General features: G+C 39.5%; 1 protein-coding gene across 2 annotated transcripts in view; it reads left to right on the forward strand.

The window, feature by feature from the left end:
- The window catches only part of Snap25 (synaptosome associated protein 25), a 78,654-nt gene extending 51,522 nt beyond the window's left edge, over positions 1-27,132 (forward strand). Inside the window, exons 3-8 of one of the 2 annotated variants that reach the window (XM_059259604.1) lie at positions 697-738; positions 6,753-6,801; positions 13,608-13,725; positions 17,605-17,730; positions 21,611-21,755; positions 26,319-27,132. In XM_059259604.1, the coding sequence (XP_059115587.1) occupies positions 697-738; positions 6,753-6,801; positions 13,608-13,725; positions 17,605-17,730; positions 21,611-21,755; positions 26,319-26,387 (549 nt within the window). In that variant the 3' untranslated portion in view covers positions 26,388-27,132. The remainder of the gene's footprint in view (positions 1-696; positions 739-6,752; positions 6,802-13,607; positions 13,726-17,604; positions 17,731-21,610; positions 21,756-26,318) is intronic. The other variant, XM_059259605.1, reaches the window with a different exon arrangement.
- The last annotated feature ends 412 nt before the right edge of the window (positions 27,133-27,544 follow it).

Consider the following 27,544-nt stretch of genomic DNA (forward strand, 5'->3'; position numbering starts at 1 on the left):
AAGTTTGCTACTTAAAGGCATGGTTTTGAGAAATCACACTGGTTGCTGGGTTGGAACTATGTTAAAGGAACTGAGAACAAAGTGGCAATGCTGTGCCTGAGGGACCAGCCGCCAAGCTCCGAGTTTTCTTCATGCTTTTTCTTATCTAAGAATGAAGGTAATTATAATTGTCTCCTACGGGCTAGTTATTTCAAAGTTGCTTGATTTTTTTTTTCACCCTAAGGCGACAGCTAAATTTGGATTGATAACAACTTCCAGTTGTGTTTCTAGGAGCTTTAAAGGAAACTTGTTACACTCATCTCTACTCATGAAAAATCATGTTTGTGTTTAAAATTCAATATCCCTAGTCCAGAGAGGCCAAAGTAGTCCTTAGAGTATGTGAGATAGTTTTCCATCCATCCAGAGAATACAAAATGATTTTTCCAGATTACTTTGTCTTTGATATCAAGATCAGCCTCATATGGTTTTGGTTTTATGACGATAAGCTTTCACCTGATTGCTGCAGGAAATCTGATCGTGTAGAAAAGCCCAATAGGGAAGAGATTGAAACTGGAAAGACATCTTGTGTTTCGGTTGCAAAGCTGAAGTCATATATGACAGGGACCTTTGCATTTCTCAAGTGAAGAAAGTGTTTCTGACTTTCCTAGTGCCCTATTACTTACTGCCCTTAACAATGTTTATGTTTTTCCGTCTTAGTCCCTGGAAAGCACCCGTCGCATGCTGCAGCTGGTTGAAGAGGTAAGGAGTGGATTCTATTAACATAAACTAGGTCCCTATGTTGACATGTTCATTCTGAGCTCCTATTGCTTTTGCCCAAGTCAAAATTCTCTTGCTTCCATTGCTAACATAACCTATCAGAAAGCCAGAAAATACTGGAAATGTTGGCATAAGTTGTTAGTTATCAAGGTGACCTCACCACCCTCCAGCCCAGGCTACCTCTACAGTCCTTACTATAGAGAAATGTACTATTTCTGAGCTCCTATTCCCAACAGTCACAAAAGGAGGTCCCAGTAAGGAGAGTAATGCTTAATCTATGCAGGATTTACCTACATAAAATCTTCATTTGTAATGATTTTGTTGCAACAAATTACAGCTAATTTAAAATTCTTTTCTGACTCCAACTATATTTATAACATTGAAAAATATGTTTTTATGCAGGCATATCATCTTTTGAAATTTTTGTATTTAGTGTTGGACACTGAAAATTATGAAAAAAATAGGAAAAATCTTGAACAAAGAGAAAAATCTAGTCCAATTAAGTAAATACAAAAGTTCTTTTATATTACTCACTCTGGATTGCACATCCATTTGTAAAGCATTTGTAATTCATGGTTTAATGAATCCCAAAGTATTTTTAAATGGGTAAAATAGGGCAGATAGCAATAATGGAATCAAAAGAGCATTTGCAATAAAACCTACTCATTCCAATTTGGTAGAACAGCAGTCAACCAGGAAGAATAAATGGATTAATTGAACTTGCCCATTGGGAGAGATGGAGTAGAAAAAGAATGGGCTGGACTATATTTATCTTAACCTAATAAAACAAGCCTAATGGTTTTTATTCAGCAAGATGCTACTTCAGCCACGGTTTGAATGTGGCTGCTTATCAATGTATAAATTCATGTGTGATTATCTTTTCTAGAGATCTTGGGCTTTCTCTGGCAGAATGATTAAATGAGCCTATTCAGCCACCCTGTGCTACTATAAATTGCTTATGCAATGACATGAAAGGGAAGGAAAAAAAGAGATAAATTTTACAAAGGCTTAGAGGAAAAGCAGCTGCCTCTTACGCTATGGGTGCAAATGCTGTCTTCCTTTATTCCTGAAGCTGCAGCTCCTCAGCTAGGAGTAAAATGTGGCTAAAGGTGAATGACCACAGCAAGAGTGGGGAGAAGTAATGATGCGTTATTTGGGGGTAAAAATCTGTTATTTCCAAAATGACACACTGAGCTTGCAATGCAGCACAAATTGGACCCCACAGAGAGGCAGCCCTCCAGGTCCTCAACAGCATAGGAGAGCAGACTTCTACTCTAAATGAAGGGAAATGTCTGTTTTGCTCTGTTCTAGGGGCACTGCTCATGCAGAGATGCCTAAATGCCAAGAAGAAGGCAGATAGCCTCAATTCTGGAGTGTTGGCCATTTGGCATTAATGTATTATTTTCCAATTTGTTGCAAGCAAAACACAAAAAGAGCAAGAGCTTGGAACATTCTTACATGAGCTGAGGTTAATAGGAAGGGGACTCAATATTTAACTGCTATAATTACTTTATTGTATACTACAGTATTATTATCACAATACACTTCATGACCTACAACCAGAGCCACTTTTCACTTGCTTGTGTAAATACATGGACATACTATGTGCATTTCTCAAGCTGTCTCCAATTTGCTCAGTTGTGCAATGTTGAAACATTGCCCAGACTGTGGAAAGTAGTAGAATAAATGCATTGGAATGCACCCCTTTAAACTGGCCCTTTGTCCTTCAGTCTTGCGAACATGAACCCTTCTCTCTTGTGTCTTCTCAAAATGAAAGTAGTATCAGCTTGTCTTGCAAAAGTCTGCCTGCTCTAATTTATTCTAAGAATAAAAGCTCCATTGATTGAAGTAGGATTCTCAAATTATATGTTTTTGTTTCTCCTAAATTGTTTCTCAATCAAGCATGAAGTTGAATCTTAGATCAAGGAATGAAAGAGATGGGTGCAATCTTTTACATCTAATAAATGAGAGGAGGCTGTTAGATATTCCATCCTTAGGAAATTGTGAGCAGGGCATTATTAAAGTAGACTGCCTTGCTCTTACTTCCTCCTGGGTCATTGTATATTTATAGTGAAACATTCCTCATGTCTAGGGCATTGGCTATTCAGATGATGTTCTGATTTTCAATCAAAAAGGAAATTCTCTTTAAAGAGAATCAATATTAAATATTCATCAAGGGCAGAAATTATTTGGAAAATATGAGCTTTGAAATACCAGGATTTTACTCACAACCCCAAAGCCCATCAGTGCTACATAATTTGAATTGAACTGAATTTTTATTGAATTCAGTTTCAAAGACAGGAAAGGTTACTAGAATTGAGAAGTCTCCCTAAGGCAAATAATCCACTTCCCATGAAAGTACAGCTTTATGCTATCCCTAATAAACTCCAGAGTATAACAACAGAGGAGGCTGGGGACCTGACTTTTAAAAGAAGTCACCATCAGCATTTCAAGGATGATCTAAAGTTACTCAGAGGTCAGTGGGGGAAGTTTCAGAAAAGTTAATTATTATAGACAGGTACAAAGGTTATAGGCTTGGTGGCACTTGATTCACAACATGGAGCTGGGGACTTAATTCAGGTGGATACATTTCAACAAATATATATGTCTAATGTTGGAAATAGGAGAGAAGATACAAATTGTTTTACTGCAGGGAAACCAAGTAAATAGCTGTCCAAATTCAAGATCATACCTGCCTTAGGAGCATAAAAGAGAGAAGAATTAAATCTAGACAGAGAATCATTAGGATGTTCTCCAGGAGAAAATATTTGAAAGGAAAAAGGTTAATTCTGCTGATGCTAAATGCAGAAATGAAGTCTGCCTATCAGTGTCTTGGGCTATGAAACTTGAGCCAGAATAGGCCAGACTGCTTTAGGCAGGCAGGTTTGACAGCACCACAGAGCCCTGCATGAAATAGTTACTGAAAGCCTAATATTTCATGAATGTCTCAGTGTCATATCTCTTTCTAGACCAGCTTATCTTTCAAAATGTTTTGGCAATAAAAAGGAAAAAATTCTGAAAAAGCCACAGTTGTAAATGTGAGACTTTCAGTTCCAAATTTTATCAAATCAAGTTGGCAGTTCTTTTTATTAAGCAGATGTGACATCCTTCAGAGTTCAAGACAGTGCCCAGTTGTTCAGGCTTTAGGGGAGATGCCTTGGAGTTCAGGGAAAGCACCCCAAAAGGACAGCAACAAAGTATTCTGTAAACACTTGCTTAGTCTATTGGCTAAATAAATTAATCAATACCTTTTAAAAATAAAAATAGAAAAATAAATTTCACAAAAGAAATAAATGAAAAGAAACATTTCCAACTCCTTTTAGATGGGCTATTTCCTCCAGCAAATTCAAACACAAATGAAGAATTGAACTCAGGTAAAACTAGAGCCATTTCCTCTCACCCTCAATCTAAGTATTAAAGCACACAACTCTTTCACAAATTGGAGAGAGTAATAATTTGCTTCCTTTGCAGTATTTTTTTCCATCCCAGCCCCTCTGTCTTCTAGATCTCATAAGAACAATCCAGTCATTTTGATAAATCCACCATCAAAATAATAGAACCAAATTTAAGGTCAAGCCTCTATTGAGAACCTACCATGTGCCAGCTATTGAGCCTAGTGACATCATTATCACCATCGTAATCAAATATATGTTAGCTAGTTTAACACTTCAAGCCACATTTTACTACTGCCTTGATTTCCCTCTGTTTTGTTTTGTTTTGTTTTGTTTTGTTTTGTTTTGTTTTTCGAGACAGGGTTTCTCTGTGTAGCTTTGCACCTTTCCTGGATCTCGCTCTGTAGACCAGGCTGGCCTCGAACTCACAAAGATCTGCCTGCCTCTGCCTCCCAAGTGCTGGGATTAAAGGTGTGGGCCACCACCGCCCGGCTTTGATTTCCCTCTTTAACTCAGAGGACTTTGAGACATTTGGTGCTTAAGTGACTTGCTTGAGACACATAGCAGGAAATGGTAAACAATGATACTCATGAGCATGAAGCCCTATTTCAGAGTATGGATTCCCATATACAGCACTTCAGTTTCACTCTGCCATAATTTTCTTTTTCTTTGAGAATTCCACATAAAGCAAAATGTTCTAAGGGTAGTAGCTTGTCCTAAAAATTCTGAGATTCCCTTCACATCAAATCCAGAATTGGAATATATTCTCACTCAGTATCCATGAACTGAATTAACTTTGAGATGGCTATGTTATGCAGAGCTCATTTTATCCTTATTATTACAATGAGAAGTGGGAGAGCTCTTAGTGCCCCCATTTGGGCATAGGGTGAGCTGATACATAGAGCACTTGAGATTGGAACAGTAAGACTTCAAGAGAGATCTAGAATTTAGAATCATCTACTGAATCCAATTCCATTGACCAAGTTGTTTCTCACACTGAGAAATACAATTGAGAGAGCTATACATTTTTCTGTCCCTTATCCTTAATGTCTGGGACAGAGTAGCTATCCTGTACACATTTACTGAAGAAGTGAGTAAAAAAACACATAAATTAAATAATAGTGGATAGAAGGAAAGAGGATAGAAAGACGTGAATGAACCAATCTGTAAACCACACCCTCTTACATTGTGTCTCTTGCTCTACCTTCAATATGGGAAATAGTGAGACTGTGGAAGTCACTCAACCTTCTAGAACAACCCAACTTTTCTGACTCCCAGGCCAATACTTTCTGCTTATGTTCTCCCCAATTGGGACAATGTCAAACACTCTTGCTCTTTCCACCTACATCAGCTCTAGTTTTGAAACATGCAGCACCTAATTGGAAAAATGTAAAATTATACTTTTAGGGCATTTTAAAAATAAGTGATACTCACTATACATCACAGAATGTTATGATGTATTAATAGACAAGAACTGGGCTGATAAAAGTCACCAACTTTTCTCCAACTTCTGTCCCCAGCAGCATGGAATAGGATCTTTGAGCAGAAAATGTTCTCCAACATGTTTCTGCACTGTCAGATCCATATGCCTGAATAAGCCACCTGCAGAATTGGGCAAAGGAATAATTAAAATGTAGACTAGGGTAGATGGAAGTCCACTCACAATATACTTAAGAAAGACTTCAAGATGCCTTTTGTGGCCTCTAATCTCTCTGGTCAATGTATGTCCCCCTGTAGTATGCAATAGAGCAGGTTAGATTCCTAGACATGGACACTCCCAAATCAAATAAGACAGTATCTTCACCTCTTCCCCCACCCACTCCTAATCCTCTCCTTCCAGTAACTTAGGTAAGTCTTGGTTTGTGTGGATAAAAAACAGCAAGATGATGTGTGTTTCTGGAGATTGCTGCACAAAAGAACTGCAGTGACCCTGGACAGGAGTGACTTTCTTACATTGCATCATTGTACAGAACTGTCAATTTCAGAGAAAAATATTTTCTGATCTCACTCCGTCTTCCAGATTTTGAAGAACTACTCACCACAGAGAAAAATCAGAGTTAATTTCCTTTCGAGTTGTGCTTCTCAGCCTCTGTAAAGCCACACTCTCCTGTGATAAACCTAAGTACCAGGACTATAAGATCCTTATGTATCTTCCATGGGGCATCCCTCCCCTGGCCATTAAGGGGCATTTTTTTGGTCAAACTTTCCAGAGAAGAAAATGCAACCTAGAAGACTGTGAAAATGTTGTTTTCTGTGTTAGGAAAACTATAGGTATTTTTACTTTCCAGGCATAAAATGATTGTATGGTATTAAGTACATGCATTCCAGTGCACACTTACTGTATTGAAGGATGCAAGTCCACCCTGTGGAGGGTGTGCACATGTCTCTGCATGGCTCTGAGAGTCACTGATAAAGTCCACCTTTTACCCAGTTCCTTTTGGTCCCTACCCAGCCCCTTAATGCTCTTGTCATGCATCTTCCCTTTGTCTCCCTTTGGTCCTTCTTCATTTTCCATACTAAGGGATAGTTGTCTCCTTACTGATTTCTCTTTCTCTTTTCTCTCTCTAACTCCTTTTCAACCTTGCTACCATAATTGGAATATAGAGTAAAGATGCTGGTATCAGGACTTTGGTTATGTTGGATGAACAAGGAGGTAAGTTCAGATTTCTTCAGTAAGAACAATCCTTCATCTGAATAAAGTTGCAGTTTTGATTTTTTTTTGTGCACCCTCAGGTGGCCATTCTGTATGTGTTGCATGTGTATGCAAGTGTAAGAGTTTTATTAAGTTCAGCTTCCTCTGTTGAAAATATTGAATGTGGGGATGTCAAGACCTTCTTCATGACTGAAATAATGATACTCTTGTCTCTACTATGTACATTGAGATAACAGATTTTAAAAGCAAAATCTATGTATGTTTCCTAAAAGACAATATTTTAGACAGTGTTGAGAATTTTCTTACTCTTCTTACCACCAAATTTTCCCAATAAATTTGGTTTTCTTCCAATAATATCCAGGTTATGGGATATAGTATATGAGGTTATGCATTTCTCCCAACCAACCAAATTTAATGTCTGAAAGTTTTAGTTTTCAAGTCACTAAGAGATTCCTCTATAAACTAAAAATTATTTTTTCATGGTATGTCTCCAAAGTAGAAATTTTAACTAATTATGATATTAAAGATATTTTAAAAGCATTTTTGTAAAGGCTAGAAGTAACAAAATTCAGAGAGTCTGGATGTTAGTATATCATCTCTACACACTAAAGTAAAAACTATAAGGGCGAGTGTATATTTTCTTTTGACTCAAAATATCTAGCAATATGGTGATAATGTACATAATTCTAGCTACAAGCTCTTTACCTGTTTCCATTTTGAGTTCTTATTATAATGAGATATTTGAATATTTTCATACTTTGTAAAGGCATTAGAAAAAAATTATGATTGTGATTTTTTTCCAGTAGCAAATATAAGAATGTAAAACTCATTCCAGCAAGGCTGTGATAAACTCCAAGCACAAATTTCAAACTGAGAGGAAAATTGCCATGATGATAGCCTGGCATAAAACACTTTTCCTAAAATATAGAGAACATATGCATATCATCAAAGGGCAATAACTAAAAGAAAAATGGGAGTAAGATATAAATCTTCACTTTGCAAGTTGACATGTAAAATATTGTCTCAACTATCAGTGATAATAGCATGCCAGTTTTTAGCAAGTTGATACAAAATTTAAAAATTGATAATAATCAATGCCATAGTATGTTGGAAAAATAGAAACCCCTAATTTGCATAGGGGAGCTGTGAGCTGATACACATGTTATAAGGAACAATTCGATAATAATATCTTCAGTTTTGAAGTGCACCTATCTTTGATCAAAACATTCCATGCCTAGGACTTTGCATTGCAGTTAAACATTTACAATTATGTGTAGACAAATGAATATGCCTTACTTGTAGTTTTATTAGACTAGGAATGATCTAAATATTTGTCAGTGGAGAGATTAACTAAGTCAGCTATGATATGGCCATGAAGAGATGTTCTGCTGTCAATACAGTGCATAAATGTTTAATGACTTCTGGAGAGTTAGAGTTGGAGTAAGAAAAGAAGAGAGAAAGCCATAGCATTTGAAGTGTTCTGAGAAGCAATTAGAAGCATTTAAGATTTATTAGGGAATGCTATGATGGATGGACATAGATAGTAAGAGCCTATGTATGGTAGCTGGGTATAGTAGTAAGAGCCTACAGACTGTAATATGACTCTAACACCTGGAAAAGGAGCTGAAAAGAAAAGGACAGAGTGAGAGGACCACCAGACTGAAGAACTGTTCTGAGAAGGTCTCAGCTAGGTTAGTGGGAAGCCTGGGAGCTAAGATCACCACATACAAGTAGAGAAGAGAAGACCATATTGGGCAGAAATGCTACAAACCTGGCAGCCCACCATGCCTAGATATTAACTTGTAGCATCTTGAGAAAGCATGACCTTAGTATGAATGCCGTGCAACTCACAGATGCAAAGCTACACCCTACTTCTCTAACAGGTTCCTCCCTTTGCTGTCATAAAGGGGCTTTTGTTTTTATAATATTTATTGGTGTTAAACTTTTAAGAAAATATACATTAAATAATTGTAAAAATAGGAGGGAAAAAAACAATTGTATACCAACTCCATCACTTTTCTCCCACCGTTCAAATTAGTTTGTTGAAATCTCTAAAATTCAGAGTCTAGTTGAGTTCTGTTCTAAAGGTATTCCAACAGGGTCCGTCTTGATATTTGTTGCAATTACTTGCTGGTTTGATCTATGTGGCAACGTCTCAACTCTGAAATGTGGGGTGCAGCAAGTCATTGCTTGGAAGGTCGTGAAACAGAAGGTGCCCCCGCAGAAGAGTGACAAAGCACTCTTTCAGTTCGTAGTCCAGTGTGGGAAGTTTTACAGCAGCGGGAAGACTTGGGATACTGGCTTCTCCCTTCTCTGTAAGGTACTGACATAAAGACATGACACGGAAAACAGTAGACAGAGACAAGGTGCCCTGAGAGAGAAAGGCTGGGGGTGTAGTTCCATTGTAGAGCTACAGTGAGGTCCTTATGTCAGGCCCCAGCATTGCAAATGAAAAGAGAAGAAGAGAGGTAGAAAATGAACAGCCTGCTTACCTGAAGTGTAAATATCTTCGTACTTTGATGAAGAAAATCTAGAGTTACAATTGCTAAAACCCCCATACATATGCAGAAATTCATAATTCTTAAATAGGATAATTCCCACAAGCATCTAGATACTATTATCTCAAAAACAGAGAACAGATTTTTTTCCCCCCACAGGATAGTGAATGTTTTCAGATGAAACATTTTGGAGTCCTCTGGTAAGCATACTTCCCATGAGAGCTTGTGTTATAGCAGATGTGTAATGAACAGCTCACACTGACAAAAAAAATAAAAACTGCAATTGTAACTCTCCAAAAGTGGGTGATCTGGGGCTTGTTTTAAGGGACACATATTCCATTTTTACTAGTAATTTAGGGCCTTTGCAAGTGATGGATGAGTGTACCCCCCACTATCCGCCTTGCCTCTTAATAAACATATTTAATTGTTTGTGCAATGTTTACTTGTTTAGATCAGTAACTGCTTTTTGATTTCTCTTCAGTTTATGCTGTACTAATTTTGTCTATGCCTGACATCCAGAGTATTAACTATTTCTACCTCGCAGCTGCTCAAGAGATCACAAGCAACAACCACCCTCTTAGAGAACCTTTGTACCTACTGTGGAGGCAGGCCAGACTTCTGCAGGTTGTCCAACTGAACAATTGAACTGCGAAGTTCCTTATAGGATTCTTGTTTTAGACCCAGGTATCAGGGGACACCAAGGAGCACCAGGAATGACAGACAGCTCTGGAGACATACAGAGCCCTGGGACTTTTGTTCCCCTAAAAGTGATGTCTCCCAGGAAAATCCTCTGAATGGTTCTGTATTAACATGGATAATCTAACCTTTCATTTCCATTTCTCTTGTTTCTTTTTTTAGTCTTTTCTGGGTTGTTTGTTTTGATGACTCAGTCCAGGCTCTCTGAAAACATACCTGTGATGAGCTCTAAATTAAATAGTAAAATCTCTAACCACTGCTGGTAGAAAGAAAAAAAACACAAAATCAAGTCCAATCTAGAGTACCATCCAAGCATCTTAAAGTTAATGGCACTACAAAGCAGTGTTTGACAAAATACCCCACCCCCTTGCTAATGTTTAGTCACCAACCTCAGTTCAGAATGGTTCAGGCTGTTCAGTGTGGTAGCCATTGTGGATATGTGGTTATTTCACTTTGTTTCAATGAATTTCATAGTGTTCACCAATGCTTAGGAAAGTGGGAATCATACAGGCAGTGTCTTTTGACTGGGTATTAGTATGAAGGCTTGCATACCAGGTAAAACATTTAATATGTTTTACTTTAGGACCAGGCCAAGTATTCTAAGGGTCTATATTCCTCTACTTAGATGATGCTGGTAGAAAAGATGTCTAAACAAATCCCTAAGAATGTGTCTTCTACTAGTGAATCTATCAGCGACAATTAGTCACTCAAATACGGCAAACAAAAAGTGTTTCAATCTCTGCTAAAAACATGCAGTGCTGTCTACTAGAAGACCGAAAGATCCCTGTGATTAAAAAAAAAAATGTTCACATCTCAATCTCCAAGAAGAAACATAAAAGCTTAAGGAGAGAAGACATAGTCAACCCTGTGCTATTATGCTGTGAGAACCTCACAGATGGAGCTCTATATGGGAATGAAATGAAGACATGGATGTCCTCATGAACTTCTTGAGAAGTGCCTCACAGAAATTATTCTAAGGCAACCAAGTGTTAATGTGTCAAACATGTCCACAAACACAACTCAGCACAGTGAAGTTGATATTGTAGCTAGAATACCCAGATGAAATAGTTCTAGGCTTTTTTTTTTAAATCAAATTCGGCATCAAATTTTTCTCTTTCAGTCAAACCTTCACCAACAAAGCTGGAAATCCATGGCAGAATGAAGCTTTCAGAAGTGTGACTATAGATGTGCTCATTTTTATCTTTCAATTACCTAACTCATAGGTCCAACACTTAGGGGTCAGTTCACATATATACATTACCCACTATTCTCTAGGGGCACCAGGAATAAGGCTTCTGAAATCTTTCAGAGAGTCATGATTTTTGCAAAAACAAAAAAGTAGTAATTGTTTTCCAACTTAAGAGAAATGCATCCGGAAGTCCAAGCACCTGCAAATGCACCCCTTCTGGATGTGCGTTGTTGCCACTGTTTGTGCCCTGCAGTGAGTTTGCCCTTTGAGCCCAGGAACCTCCTTAAATCTATCTTACTACAGCACTCATCAAGCTATCAACAATTCTCTGATTTGAACCACCATCCTTATTTCTATTTGCATGCATGATGGTTCTTTGTTTAATGACATTCTGATAAAGGCATGAACCATGTCAACCAAGACCTGTAGGAGGCCAAGAAAAAATTTTAAAGTTTTAGGGAAACACTGTGTCCTTTCCCTTACATTTGATTAAATTTGATTCACAAACTGATTTATTATGTTCTTAAAAGGAAACTGGAGTTAAGTCATTAGTTTAAAAAAAAATCGAGTTTGGCATGGGTGTGCTTACAATCACGTCCTTAGGATGCTGGGCCACATAGGAGGATCCTGTGTCAAAAAGTCCAACCAACCAGGAAGGGAAGAAGGCAAGAGAAAGGAACGTTCCCTCAAATATGAGGAAGAAGGAAGGGAAAAAATTCTCCTTGCTCATAGAGATTTCCAGGACATCCCTGTCTCTGTGCACCCGACGGAAGAACGGCACCGCTGTCTCTCCATCACAGAAGAACGGCACTGCTGTCTCTCCATCACAGAAGAACGGCACTGCTGTCTCTCCATCACAGAAGAACGGCACTGCTGTCTCTCCATCACAGAAGAACGGCACCGCTGTCTCTCCATCACAGAAGAACGGCACCGCTGTCTCCCATCCTGAATAAGCACTGCTGTGTTTTCATCAGCTTCTGAAAAACATAGCAGAGGCAGCAGAGACCTCAGCAGTGACAACTTCTTCTCTAGCCTTACTGAAGAGAGCAAGAGTGATCTTTTACTATCCAGAATCCTGCTGTCCTTTCTTGGGTCACTAGTGAGCCTCGTTTAGGTCCTACAGTGACAATTTCCACATCATATGTGTATGTGAAGTGGTTTTCAGGTGATTGTTTAGGCCTTCAGGCGCTTATCGGTTTTACCCTAGGCATGCCTTTACTTCTAGAGGCGCACTCATCAATGCATGTATGGAAATACAGACAGAAAGAGGAGTAGGGTTGTAACTGGGTGTTATAGTTAGACAGCCAAAGCATCATATTGCACTTCTCCTCCAAGACATCATATTGCACTTCTCCTTTAATGGTCTTAAAAGCTACTTGACAAATCCCCTTCATTAAACTTGCAGTCACCCTAATGCGGTGACACTTTTGAGAAATTAATCCATTTGGTTTATGTAACCCTGGCAACCTAGAACTGATTCATTTTTATGAGTATTGAGCTGTGTTTCAGATGCACTGAGGTCAGCTTTCCTTGTAGCAATGGCCCAGTGCCATTTTTGTGTGGCAATCCATTGCTCCTCCTCCAACGAGACATACATGCTTCTTGTTCTCTGACCAGGTCAGTAGCTAGCAGGTCCACATGGTAGACCCTAGGGAACCAGGGCAGGAGAACAAGATGTCTTCTCCCCCAGTTCTTGTAGTAAGTCACTCTCATATGGTAAGAAATGAATTGACCTGTTTTGGTACTTACAGTATTGCTGTGCTGATGTTGCCTTCTTTTCCAGCTTCTGGGAATTAAACAAGGAAAACCAAGAACAGACCGCTGGCCACCTTTGGCTGTGCAGCCACTGCTGGGGGAAGAACAGAAACTCATAGCCATGTCTGTTCCTGCTTACTGTTCTGTTGTTTGCCATAAAGAAGAAAATACATTCTGTTTTCTCCTTTTATCTGGTCAGGGATACTTAAAAACCAAAAGACATAGATATTTTGAAATTGGAGCAGATAATCTTTCTGGAAGCATTGAATAGGAGCCCCTTAAACATAAATTAACAACCTGTTTTTCTTTCTCTTGGGTTTCACTGGTGTCTGAGTCAATACACTGCTGTTTCCCTGGATACACAAAATCAAACAGACCTTCTGATCCCATCCCATCATGTCTGAACTGCAAACTATTTTGAGCATCGTTCTTGTTCATTTCCTTCCACCATGTCTACTTAGGGCAGCAGCAGCCGTCTACAGCAATGCATCCTCTTGGATAATGCATTGTAATCTCAATTCTCTCTCTCTCTCTCTCTCTCTCTCTCTCTCTCTGCTGTCTCTCTCCCTCTCTTTCTCTCTAATTCTGTTTCACATAGTCATTTCTCATGTTCTGTTGGAAACCCAAAAAAAATTCATTCCACACTATCATCCCTTTGTCCTAACCAGAACAACTCGATCGTGTCGAAGAAGGCATGAACCATATCAACCAAGACATGAAGGAGGCCGAGAAAAATTTAAAAGATTTAGGGAAATGCTGTGGCCTTTTCATATGTCCTTGTAACAAGTAGGTACTGGGTACCAGCTCTAATCTGTGGCGTCCAGTTTTCTTTCTTTCTTTTCTTTTCTTTTTTTGTTTTTCTTTTTTAATGTCAAAGTGAATGTCTGAAGTTTTGTCTTTTTTTTCTTTGTCCTTTTCCATCTGCTTCATTCTGTGGGGATAAAATACTTGTGTTTAATCAGAACAACTGGAACGCATTGAGGAAGGGATGGACCAAATCAATAAGGACATGAAAGAAGCAGAAAAGAATTTGACGGACCTAGGAAAATTCTGCGGGCTTTGTGTGTGTCCCTGTAACAAGTAGGTGCTGCCTGCCTGCCTGAAGCTTTGGTTTTCCCAAGGCTCATCTCCAAGCCTTGACTAGCTCATTCCTGCAGGCTCATAGGCAGGATGAGCATGTGGCATGCAGAACAGATCAATACCGTCTCCAATGCATTCATCTCATAGCATAGATAATACTAGTGGGAGTTACTGTTGATGCATTAAAAATCAGGCATACTACAGTGGAAGCCTCACTGTCAGCAATTTTTATTGATGAACATTTCAACATTTTCCAGAAAGTGTACTTTTGAGACAGAGACATTCAGGACACATTGTTTTCCTCAGTCCCAAGAAAGAAAATGGTAGATTTAGAAAAGACTTTGGATAAATGTGGAAGATTAGAAATGCATGTATCAAGGTTTGATTTTTTTTCTTTCTCAGAAGTAAAAGAGACAGGCTAATTTGGCCCAGATAAGCCTCTGCAAGTTGGAGCATGTGGCAGATTCCCTCTCGACTGCCCACAAACTCCTGCAGTTGGTCATGAGGTACTATAGCCTCACCCAGTGCAAAGGTATCCTCTTCAGTAAGAAGTAGTACCCATCCCAAATTGGACTCAACTCCTCCAACTCTTCCTCTTGGAAGATCTGCCCGTACACTGGCTGAAATGTTGAAATGTGTAGATTTTGCATGCACGACATCACAAAACATTTAACTGTTCTCAAGGTTCCGCAACGCTTTTTTTGGAATGTAGCAGAAATGTGACATGTGGTTATAAAGGTTTGCAACAGAAAGAACCCAAAAACTCGAGGGTTCTAGAAGATAGTCTCATTTGGCTAGCAGTGGGGGGAAATGCATGAGTGGATTGCCCAACATGCATTTGGAAAATTAAACGCGGTACCTGATCTCCCTCCCCCCTCCCCCTTTCCCTCTTAAAAGAAGACGTTTACCCAAAAGCTCTCCTGATCCTAGCTTTTAGAATAGAAATTGATGTCATTTTGAGTAGATTATATGACCATTCACATCCTTTAAACTTTGAGGCTGATTTGAAATATCCCACTTCCTGTTTAGGAGGGGGAGGGGCTCATTTTACCAATAAATAAAAAGCATGGTTTTTTTTTTAGAAAAAAAAAAAAAGGATGCTCTACGGTAAAGCCTGGCTAACTGGAATTCAGCTAACTGTAACCTTCAGCTGCACAATACTTTTGCCCCCTTTCTGTTTTTAGCCAAAAGAAAAGTGGGGCAGGGGTATTGGAAGGAGGCAGTCATCCAATATTTGAAATGTATTGTTTTTCAGGACATCTAGATAATTTGCCATGTCTCACATAGTCTCTATTCTACAGCCTCTGCCTATGAAGAAATAAATAAGTGATAAGTTAGAGCAGATTTTAAAAGGTCATCAGACACATAAATATAAGCCATAGCTGTGGAAGACTTGATTGTGCTCATACCCAAAGACTCGTGAACAGAAAATTAGCTCAAAAATTTGAGAAAGATATTTACTAATTACCCTTAAAACACAATTTTCCTGCAGTATCTACTGTTCATTAGTAAAACCATAGAGTTCTCCCAAATGACTCACAGACAAGCATTCCAGTTAGTCAAGATTTGACTGTAAGCCCCTTTCAGAGCTAAGCTGCCTCACATTTGGAGTGAATTCCAGCAGATACCCACCCCCACCCCCTTCATCAATTGCGTGTGAAGAAAGGGTGGAAGTAGGGCTCTTTGAGGTGGATCCTCAGGTTTCTGAAGAAACATGACCCTGACTAAATCCATAGATAAGTGGTCCCTGACTCCTTGATTCTAAAGAGACCCTAATTGAGCTTCAAAGCTTGAGTGAAGTGTTCCCCAATGTGTGTAAATAACGCTTTAAAAACCATGTGTCACAACGCAGTGGCTGGTGGTGCCCTGGACTCTCTGGGGGCTTTGCCCTGTCTCGGCATGTTTCGAAGGACTATGGTAGATGTACGGCCGTGATGTGAGTCTGTGCAGCGTTGTGGGTGCAGTGGTTTGCCTTCTCTTTGGAAACGCATATTTCCCTTTCCTTTGACTTTGCCAAAGATGGTATACCAGACATTTTACATAGCAGAAAACATCACAAAGTCCAAACAGCTTCTTACAGCCAAAAAGAGAGAGAATGGGAGGTGGGGTGGAGACACAAACTCTCTCAGCTATGAAAATTTGTTTGGTGACCTTGTACCATTCATGGAGTGAACCAATGCCCTTGGGTGCAGTAGGTTGTGAAAGTCAATTGGAGGAGCTGCTGAAATCTCACTGGTGCATTTCCCAGTTTGTCACCATGGTTTCCTGGTCCTCAATCTGCAAGGATTAAAGCCAGTTTAAGAGATGGCTTTAGCCCTCTAGTGAGAGAAAAAAGGGGGAAAGGGAATTAAATCTTGATGCCTTAGAATAAAAACTGTGAAATGGGACCAAAGGATACATGTTGTTCTTGGACTCAAAAGCATGTGGTTTCTACTATGCAAAGAACCTAGAAACATCTTTGATTGCCTTAAATTACAACATACCCACCAAAATATGCTCTATATGTTTCTATTGGGCACAACAGGTATGCCTGGATTTTAAGTTTTGTTCCAAGGCAGGTCAGTGAAATGTAGCCCATGGAGACCACACTAGTTCCAGACCACTCTCCCCTGTCATAACACAGGCTAGTTTAAAGTAGGAATCTGAATGCACACTACCCTGCCCTTTGGCCCACCCAAGAAGCTAATGAACTGCGTTTCAAATCGTCACGAAGGCTATTACTGTCCTGCTAGTGCCTTTTTCGAGAATGGTCAACTTCTGGAGTAGTTTGGCTTAAATGAGAATGCTTCACTTTCTACTCATGCCTGTAGCTGGTGCATGAAGAAGACACAGGGTGGGGTGGGGGTGGGGTTCCTCTTTGGTGCTAGATGGCTTGTTCTCTCTTCTATTTTCCTGCATTCATTTCACTATGCTTCTTTTACTTTTTGTCTCTGTGGACAAAGGTTTGTACATCAACACTGGATGTATGGTTTGTTTGGAAGTACCGATATATTATCAATTTCAAACCACTATAGAGGCAACCCAAAGACCATCACCCTTGGCCAACCACCAATCCTTTGTGTCTTTCATGAGGCAATGGAAATATAGTTTCTACATTCATTGGGGGAAATATATTAAGTGGACATCGTTGCATGATAATGTGTTAAAAACTTGGTCAAGTATGTTTTTCTTCATAATTCTGTGTTACTGTGGTGTGATGTACACCCTCTACTTGGCAGTCTTGTTTTGTGTTTGTCTGCCAGTATGTTTTTTCTGTGTTTTGTGTCTCAAAATATAACCATGTCACTGAAATAGAACTGAATCTTCTCCAGCTATCTTAAGCCTTATCTTAAATCCAATTAAACCATGAAACAAACCAAAGATTATTCTTGACCATTGCAATTGGATCAATTAAAAATAAAATGCTGAATAGCTGAGGCATGGTGGTGGCCAACTGTTTGGGTCCAGATTATGATATATCGGTATTCTCTAATGCCTCAATTTAAAACTCATTCGCTTGGTTCGGTTCTTTGCTTAAAGAATTGGTATTTCTGAGAGCTTTCTGCTCCACCCTGTGCTCTGTCACTCACCCAATTTTTTGCATAGGCTTAAATCCAGTGATGCTTACAAAAAAGCCTGGGGCAATAATCAGGATGGAGTAGTGGCCAGCCAGCCTGCTCGTGTGGTGGATGAACGGGAGCAGATGGCCATCAGTGGTGGCTTCATCCGCAGGTGAGTTCCCTGTAGTTCTTTGCTGATGGATAACCAGCACTGAACTATTTTATCTTCTTCCATTAAAAAAAATTTTTTTAGCTCCCTCAAGGGGCTAGGACTAGATTCATGATAGCCTCACTCACTTATCTGGTTTTTGGCTGGGATTTCACTAGATGCACTTCTGTCCACCTCTGTGAGGTCTTCCATCCACCTCCATGAGGTCTTCCAACAAAGAGCTTAGGTTTCTTCATGGTTATGGTAGTGTGTCAAATGGACAAGACCCAAGGCAAAATGTCTTTCCAAATTATGCTTTGGGTGCTATTTGCCAGAGCATCTCTAGGCAAATCAAATCCCATGACCACATCCAGAATCAGAGTGGTTGTGGAAAGGCATTACACGGCATGGGTTTATTTTAGCCAAGCTTATTAAAGAGAGTTACTGTAACACAAATCTTAAAAGGTCTTATTAATAATAATAAAAAAAAAATCTGGAGCCAGACATTGAGGTGAAAGCTGTAAGATTAGAGAAACCGAACAAGCCACAGCCAACCTCACCTAGCCAACACCTCGGTCAATCCTGTTTCCACGAATCCTCAGACTGAAAGCCTCTGAGTCCTCATCCAGAGAGGATCTCAGCTGAACTGCTGCTAAAAAGCCTAAAAGCTAAAAAGTCTCTAGTTCCTGGTCCTCGTGCCTTATATACTTTTCTACTTCCTACCATCATTTCCTGGGATTAAAGGCATGTGTCCTTCCCAAGCAATTGCATGAGATTTCAAGTCCTGGAATTAAAGGTCTGTGCCACTATGCCTGGATCTGTTCCCAGTGCGGCCTTGAACTTCCAGAGATTCAGACAAATCTCTGCCTCCTGAGTGATGGGATTAAAGGTGTGTGCCACCACTGTCTGGCCACTATGTCTAATCTAGTGGCTGGCTCTGTCCTCTGAGCCCCAGATGAGTTTTATTTGTTAGAACACAAATGAAATATCATCACAGGTTGCAGAGGCATGTTCAACAGCATGAGTGATGTAGCATTTATAGTCTAGTAGTAGCAGAAGGCTGTTACCACTCAGTCTTCAGGAGATAGGAGCAATAACTGTTACCAGAACCTAACAATTATGACTACAAAGGGGCATTATGGTAGTGAAATGTGGTCATAGGCAGAGTTGGCTAGCATAGAAAGGGAAGGAAATGCCCTAAACCCTGCTTCCCTTGTCCTCCAGTCTCCATCAGGCCAAAGCCCATTGGAAGTCAGAGCAAGCACTCAAGTTACGTAAGTCAGCCGATACCTTGGCTCTGAGGAAACCACCAAGCAGAAAAACAGCCAGATATTTTCAATGAAAAGGGAAAGATTATAGTCCTTATATTTTTGGACCCCTATTCCCAGCTCATTTCACATTATCATCCCTTTGTCTTAACCAAAACAGCTTAATTTTGTCAAAGCATAAACTTATATATATAAAGTCTAAATACATATACATATATTTAGACTGGATATATATAGATCAGTAGTTCTCAACCTGTGGGTAGCAACTCCTTTGGCAAACCTCTCTCTCCAAAAAATTTACATTTTGATTTATAACAGTAGCAAAATTGTGGTTATGAGGTAGCAATGAAAATGATTTTACGGTTGGGGATCACCACAACATGAGGAACTGTATTAAAGGGTCACAGCATTAGGAAGGTTGAGAACCACTGGTTTAGACTGTTATACCAGGACTCAGCATAGGAGAGAGTATACATCCTCAATATTGTCTACCTTCAAGTCACTGTAGTTGTTGGCCAACCAATACTGCTGTGATTCAACTGTGCTTCATAAGGCATAGAGTCTAGATTTGCACCTGTAGCCTTACAGATGACAATTCTAATTCTGCCTCTAAATGATTTTCAAGTCAGTGCCTGTATTAGTATCAACTAGGGGATACAGAAGAAAGAAAGGGAAGGAGGAAAGATGGAGGAACTAGTGCCTATATTCAGTACACAGCAATTGAATCCAAACCTCTTGACATTGACACAAGCATCTATGATTTGTAAAGCTCGGGTGATTCCCCTGTGTATTAGGACTGGAAATGATTACATTACAGGAATTTGTTCAGTGTTGATGATAATTTAAATGAAATGTAAATGGTAGGAGGTTTTCTCTTAATTTTTAAATTTTCTCCAGCTCAGGCTAATATGTATTTTAGCGGAGTCAGGCATAATGGTATAAGACTGCAATCCCAGCATTCAGGAGGCCTGAATGCTCAAAGCCAGCTTAGGCTATATATGGATCAAGGTTTTAAGCAAAACAAAGTGAACAAAAGAAGAAAGTCATAATGGGCCAGTGTACTTTGGGAGCTGCCATGGGAAAAGGAGTTTAACCCTCCAGTGTTTGGCTTATTACTATAACTAGTAGGAAGATTCTGTAATTAGCGCCTTCTACTTACAGTAAGATGCCTGCTGTTTGCAATAGAGTGTCTTCTTAACCTTCAAGTTGGCCTTTGGAAATGTGTCAAAGTGCTTTGTGAGCCAGCTCCTGCCCTCCCTTTCCTACCCATTCAATGGAAAGCACCAGATACACATTTTTCTGCTCTGAAAGCACCTGTTTCAATGCCCCTACCAAACCTATGACATCAACATACGCGTGTATTAAGAATCACCCTGAAAAAAGCAGTTCCCTTTGAATCTCTTTGGAGTTCTCAGGATTAAGGGGCAGACAGGTTATCACTGATGTCCATACTGATGCACAGCCCAAGTCAGCAAAGTGATAAGCACTGAGATTCTCTGCGTCATTTTTTTCTTTCATCTACAAGTTGAATCTTAGAGATTTATGTTTCAGAGAAAACAAAACACAGTCTCTGTATAATTCTGCCTCTATCCTCTGACCTGGAGTCTCTCAGAATAAATGATTTTATCTTCATAAGAATAAAATTAGAGTATAGAGTGGCTCAGAAGTGGCTCTTGCCACTCAAGTGAGTTCAGATGCCCAGGTGCTTTGTGAAAATCAGATGTAGCAGTGCACATCTATCATTCTAGTGTACCTGTTGTGACATGGGAAGTGGGCAGGAGAAATCCCAAAAACTCATACATAACATACATGGTGATGAGCAGGATGCTCTAGTAAACGTGTTAGAAAGTGAGGACCTACACCTGAGGCTATCCTCTGATGTTTACATGGATAAGACGGGACACACCAGGACTCACACATGAACACACACATACAGATCACACACATACACATATACCACAAACATACATACACACATTAAAAATAAGTAAAATAGGCTGAGTGATGGTGGTTCATGCCTTTAATCCCAGTACTCAGGAGGCAGAGTCAGGCAGATCTCTGAGTTTGAGGCCAGCCTGGTCTACAGAGTGAGCTCTGGGACAGCCAGGCATACATAGAGAGACCCTGTCTTGAAAAACAAAAAGTAAATAAATAAATAAATAAAATAATAACTAAAATACACATGTAAGAATGAGTAAATGATGTATGTAGTTTGAGAAATCATGGAAGTAAATTAAATTGATATATGCCTTCTTTAGAACTACAAAGTCAAAGCAGATGTAGTGGTATATACCTGCAAGATTAACACTGGACAGGATGAGGAGAGTGAATCGAGATCTCCACCAGCCTTGGCTTCATAGCCAAACCTTATCAGAGAAAGATACATAGAGAGAATTCAAGGCTCCCAAATACAGTTTTTGCATAAACACACAAGTACTTTACTATTAAGCTACACCTTGAGCTCAAAACACTGATTTTAAAACTACATTTGAAACAGACAGATGTTAAGGCATGTTGGTATATTGACTAAGAATAAGGTAGATCCCTAGGTGTCTGTAAACTTCCTACAAACTCTACTTCTTGATACCAACTTTCTTCTCACACTCTGTCATCCAAAATTGCTCTTTGGCTCCCAGGGTAACAAATGATGCCCGGGAAAATGAAATGGATGAGAACCTGGAGCAGGTGAGCGGCATCATTGGCAACCTCCGTCATATGGCCCTAGACATGGGCAATGAGATCGATACCCAGAATCGCCAGATCGACAGGATCATGGAGAAGGTGAGCCCACAGCTATCAGGTGGTGACCACTGGTTGCCACTAGGAAGGGGACATGGCATCCAGGCACAGTAGTTGCTGGATATTTTACTCTTAATACTTGAAGACAAAAACGTGGGATTCAGCAACAGAGCTGGAAAGAAGATTAGAATGTAGTTTGGATTTTGATTTATTGTGGGTGCTGGTGATTGAGCACAGGGCCTTGGGTGTGCTAGAAAAGTGTTCCACCAATGAACTATACCTTGAACCCCAGAGTATACAATTAAATGTAGTCAGTATTTTTTCTCAATTTCTCCCATGCCAAGCATGTGCTAGGCACTTAGAACACATGAAAATGAGACAAATTATATTTCCGCTGCCAAGAAAGTTGTATCAGGACACTAAAACCATGAAACCACTCACCATACAAATCAGACATTAGTTCTCCTTCCCTTCATTTTCCTCAGTCCTAATAGTAGCATGTTGAATATTAATTATAATATTTTAACTGTCCAAATACCAACAGAGGGAGAAAGGTGCATTAAGTGTTTAATAGTGATTTTATATATGTAATTTCTGTCTAGTTCCTCTTATGCTGTGTGTTTATTATCTATGAGACACTGAACTTCTTAATCTGAGATCTTGAACCTCTTTATAATATCTTTTTCATTGCAAGGAGCAAAGTGGGTTAATTTTTAAATCACAAAGCTAAGTAGTGGTTTCTTGGTCCCCAAGCATCCTTCAAAGCCTTGAAGGGATGAAAAGATAATATTGTGTCAAAAGTCCTCCAGATAAACAATATCTGGTCACATAATATTCTGCCTGACCAGTATACTAAGGTCTACACAAATGTCAGAGCTGGCTGACAAAATGCTTGGGCTTTGCTTTTATCTGCAAGTTACAACATGCTTGTCATAGCTAAGCAGCTTTTGAAACTATGATAAAGCTTTTAACGCTGTGAGAGCCAATGGATTTTTAGAATCGTATTGAAAGGTTTAAAAAGTGCTGGAGCCAATGCAGCCTGGCCTAAGCCATTATAGCCCTAAAGGAAAAATTGAGCAAAGAAATAATTGCTGAATTGTTTTCCAGAAGGAAAAACAATCTGAGAAAACAGGAAGTGCTTGTTTTCTATCAGTGGACCAAGCAGTTAACCTCAACAAAGCCAGGCAGGGTTCCGGAGAAGAGAGTTTTGCTCACATAACCGGGTCAACCTTTGAGTTACTGGAACTTGAAAAAAAAGAAAATATTTATTGCTCCTGAAAAGGCAGCAGAGACCACATTCTGCTACCTCTGCAAGTGTAGTTCTCTGGTATGGCAAGAACCTTCTGTACTAAGCTGCACACATAAAGGCATACACAGGGTTAAAGGTTTAAGGAAAAGCCAGGCAACTTGATGGGAAATAGCTGCCATCAACCCTAGACTGCTGAGTCACCAAGGTAAGGGGAAGGGGTATAATTGCCTTTTAATAATTAGTTTAGCCTGGTTAACATTTGAAATAGAAATTGCTCCTTTTCCCCCTCAAAATCACAATCTGGACACAGTTTAAACAGAGCCCCTTTGAATCCAGCCAATCATGTTGCCAAGCTGCACCCTTATTAGCAGACTCTCCCTTTCTCAAGGAAGCTCTGGTCTCTGTGAACTGTATTCAAAAGTCTCTGCGTGTATAGGATTGAGTTAAAACCACACAGTAGGCAAAGCAAAGCAAATTTCTTCTCTCCTGACCTCATCAGTGATCTTCATCCCACGTCCACACCATCATGATCTTTTCTTATCAGCATTTAGGTTGATAGTGAAGTCTGGGAAATTCAAAACAATGAGAGTTTTCATATATTCGTGTGGATTTTTAAGAAATTACTTCATGTTTTTGCTTATGGGTGTTTTTATGTACAGTCTTCCAAAGCTACAATCACCCAGTTCTTCCAGAAAACTGGAAATTGGAAGTAAGTTTCCATCCCAAGCTTTATACAAACTGGCAGTAAGGAAACAATGGAGATGTTTAAACTTCAAGGTGAAGCCAGTGGAAGTAGATGTGTGATATGCAAGCTGGGCAGTCCTTGAGGTCTTCTGTCAGTGGGAAACACACAGCCCGAGAACTAAGGCGATTACTGCTAAAAGGGATTTGCTGTTCAGCAGCTCTGCAACCTGAAAGATTGGAGAACAGTTTAAGCCTGGAATCTGAAAAGGCTGGTGTACGGCATAGTAAGCACACCGTTCTAGATGTCTGATCTGGGCCAGTACACCATCTGCCATGAAGTTGAGGGCTCAGACACATGGGTTCAGTAGCTCCTTCTAACAATGTCTGGGCTCCCTGATGGATACTGTAGCCTATCATAAAAGGAAGTCATGTAGCACATATTGGAAACGTCAGCAAGCTTAGGATCCTCTAAAATCAAACATGAAAAATGGAGTGGGGTAGCTGCCTTTATTAAAACAAAACAAAAAAATTCTCAACACATAAATATGATGAGCATAGAAGCATTTTCCAAGGGACATACCTGAAGGGAGATTCTGTTTTGTTGTTGTTGTTGTTGTTTGTTTGGTTTGGTTTGGTTTGGGTTTCTAAAAGGTGCTATTTATTTTGTATAACATAGAAAGTACTTTTATGTCATGTATTATGGGTCCGGAATTTGAGTGTGCTTCTGAGAGAACTTGAGGCAAAATGACAGGCACCCATTGAACGAAGGTGTTCCAGGTCCACCCTGTCCTTTGAGACTATCCCAAGAATAGCTTCTGTTCTACTTAGAAATCCCTGGAACCGCCTTGGGAAGGCCAGCAGTGCATTCATCAACAAGATGGTCTCTATTTGCCTTTAGAAATGACATTTATTTTAAAGTGGATTATTTTCTCACTCAGCTTTTCTGCGCTCAGTCTAGAAACAGTATGATTCAATCCATAGGAACATTTCAAATTGGTCTGAGCTAGAAATTTTCCTTTGTACCAAAGTATGATTATGCCTGATACAGTTTGTAGGTACAGAAGAATTTGGGAACTAAACAAAATTAGGGGGTGGGGATTATCCATTTTACAAATGAGAATCCTGGGAGTCTAATATATGTGTCTATAGTTCAGGACAATCAGGACAAATCAATGTTCTCTCTTATGATGTAAATATTCATTTTGAAGCCAATTTCTGATTAACCAAACAGATGGTAGAGAACCATGGCCAGATAATTCAGTTGTGAATAATCTAGAAATATGTTCAACTTTGCAACTCTGAATATGGATGACTCCAGTGTCCTAGGAATTCACAAATTCAAACTGAATATAGAACACCCTACCCAGTGGAGATTGGAAATGGGGAAGTAGGTGCAGCACCTGTGATCAGTGAGTGATAATGGCTCAGCAGAGAACTAACTGGGCTCTTCTGGACCACCTAGTGGCTCTCTCCTCTGCGAGGCTATGGAGTTGTAAACACCATTATGACATGTGACAGGAAAGAGCAACTGCCTCTACTTGCTGACTTACCTTTCTCCATGGTCATGGGAACAGTTAATTCCCTGGTGGATAAAGGTCTAACCTTGTGGCATTCCTGGGTTTCATGCTGTGTATACAGCAAGATGTGACTCAAAGAGTGAATAAGTCAACATGAGGCTGAGGGAAACGAGGCACAAAATTATAGCAATTGTGCTTTTGTTAAAGATAAGCTGGTTACCAGACTCATGGAAGTGAGTCTTCAAAATGGGCACTTAAACATTGCTGTCTTTAATGACAGCATGCTCCTATGTAGGGATGCCCCAACAAGAACACCAAGGAAATATTGAATCCATTTGCTTGAATTAGAAAAAAAAAAAAAAAAAAAGGAAAATAGGGTTTAAAGGCCAGTAAATAACCTGAAGCATACCAAACTTCAACTCAGTAACAATAACTATAAGATAAGACACAATAAGCACTTACTCAGGACAGACATTTTTAATGTCCATTATATATGTATGCTCAATTAATGCATCACAGGAAACCTCTATAGCAGAGTGAGTAATAGTGTGTTTTCTGAATCCAGGCTGCTTGCAAATTGACTTTCCCTCAATTACTAAGACTCTAGAGAATTGCCTGTATTCCTATCTGCTTTGTTTCTCTCCTTGGAAAAAGTAGCAAATAACTATGTACACCCAATGATTAATGTCATCCAGGTTTAATGAGTAGAACACTGTTGATGTCATACACATTAGCACTATTCTTTACCTGCCCTTCTTATAAACAAGAAAGTTGAGATCTAAGATGTAATTGGTCCAAACAGACACTGCTGAATAAGTGAGCCAAGAAGGATCTAACAAGTGGTGACAGTTCAGTTCAGCTGAACAGATAGCCTTGCTTCCACAGAAGTCATTGAGTACTGAGTACTTTTCCAGCATAGAAAGATAAATGATATAACCCTGTCCTCAAAAAACAGATGCTATCCAGTGAGGGAAGTAGTTAAAAATCCAAGTCAAGTTTCTGTGACCTTGTCCGCTTAAGGCCATAGCAATGGTCCTAGGGAGAAAAAGAAAAAGTGGTGGTTCTGAATGGGGAAGTTTCAAGGTTGAGTGGACCCAGAGGGTGAATGGGACTTTAAGGAGTAATCTAAGACCTCTCTTGTGGTCTCTTTTCTAGGCTGATTCCAACAAAACCAGAATCGATGAAGCCAACCAACGCGCGACAAAGATGCTCGGAAGTGGTTAAATTTGCCCTTCTGCTTTGCTCTCCTCCAAATATTGTTGGACAAGAGAGCTCCTTCATGCTTTTCTCATGGTATTACCTAGTAGGTCTTGCACACACACACACACACACACACACACACACACACACACACACACACAGTCGCCCCCCATTGTAAGTGTCCTGTGTGGTCTGTCAGATTCCCAGTGATACTATGTGTCTTTTGTTCTCTCTGGCTCTCTTTCTTTCCAAAGGTTGTACATAGTAGTCATCTGGTGGCTCCAATTCCTAACCTAAGATGTCTTGGGTCTCATTTTTTTCTTTTCTCAGTGGCGTTTGCTGAATGACAACAATTTAGGAATGCTCAATGTGCTGTTGATTCTCTCAATACACAGTATTGTTCTCGTAAAACTGTGACATTCCACAGAGCTACTGCCACAGTCCTTTCTTCGGGTGTCAGGCTCTGACTCTCTCCAAATGTGCTGTCTTTGGTTCCTCATGGCTATTATCTGTCTTTATGATTTCATGATTAGACAATGTGAAATTACATAACAGGCATTGCACTAAAAAGTGATGTGATTGATGCATTTATGCATGAGAACTAAATAGATTTTTAGATTATTCCTACTTAAACAAAAACCTTCCATGACAGTAGCATCCTGACAAGAAAACACACACAACAGCAACAATAACAAAACAACAACGCATGCTCAGTATTGGGACACTGTCGAGATTAAGTCATACCAGCAAAACCTGCAGCTGTGTCTCTTGTTTTCTGTCAACATACAGACTTACTGGTCATAGCCATCCCTTCTTTTTTTTTTCTTTTTATTTTTAAACAACAACAACAAAAAATGGAGTTGACACACCATTTAATCATTTCTAGCAAAATATGTTTGGCTGAAACTATGTGAGATGGATGTAATATAGGGTCTGTTTGCTGCTTTTGAAAGCTATGTTTTGGAGACAACTCTTGCTGTGGAAGATGCGAAGATGTAGATCTTTGAAGTCTGACTCTTGTTGATCACTATTTCCCTGTGGTTTGTCATCAGTACAATTCCTTGTTGCTTAATCTAGAGCTATGCACACCAAATTGCTGAGATGTTTAGTAGCTGATAAAGAAACCTTTAAAAAATTATATAAATGAATGAAATATAGATAAATTGTGAGATAAATATCAT

This window comes from Peromyscus eremicus, chromosome 4 (genome assembly GCF_949786415.1).
Source record: "Peromyscus eremicus chromosome 4, PerEre_H2_v1, whole genome shotgun sequence".
NCBI classification, from domain to species: domain Eukaryota; kingdom Metazoa; phylum Chordata; class Mammalia; order Rodentia; family Cricetidae; genus Peromyscus; species Peromyscus eremicus.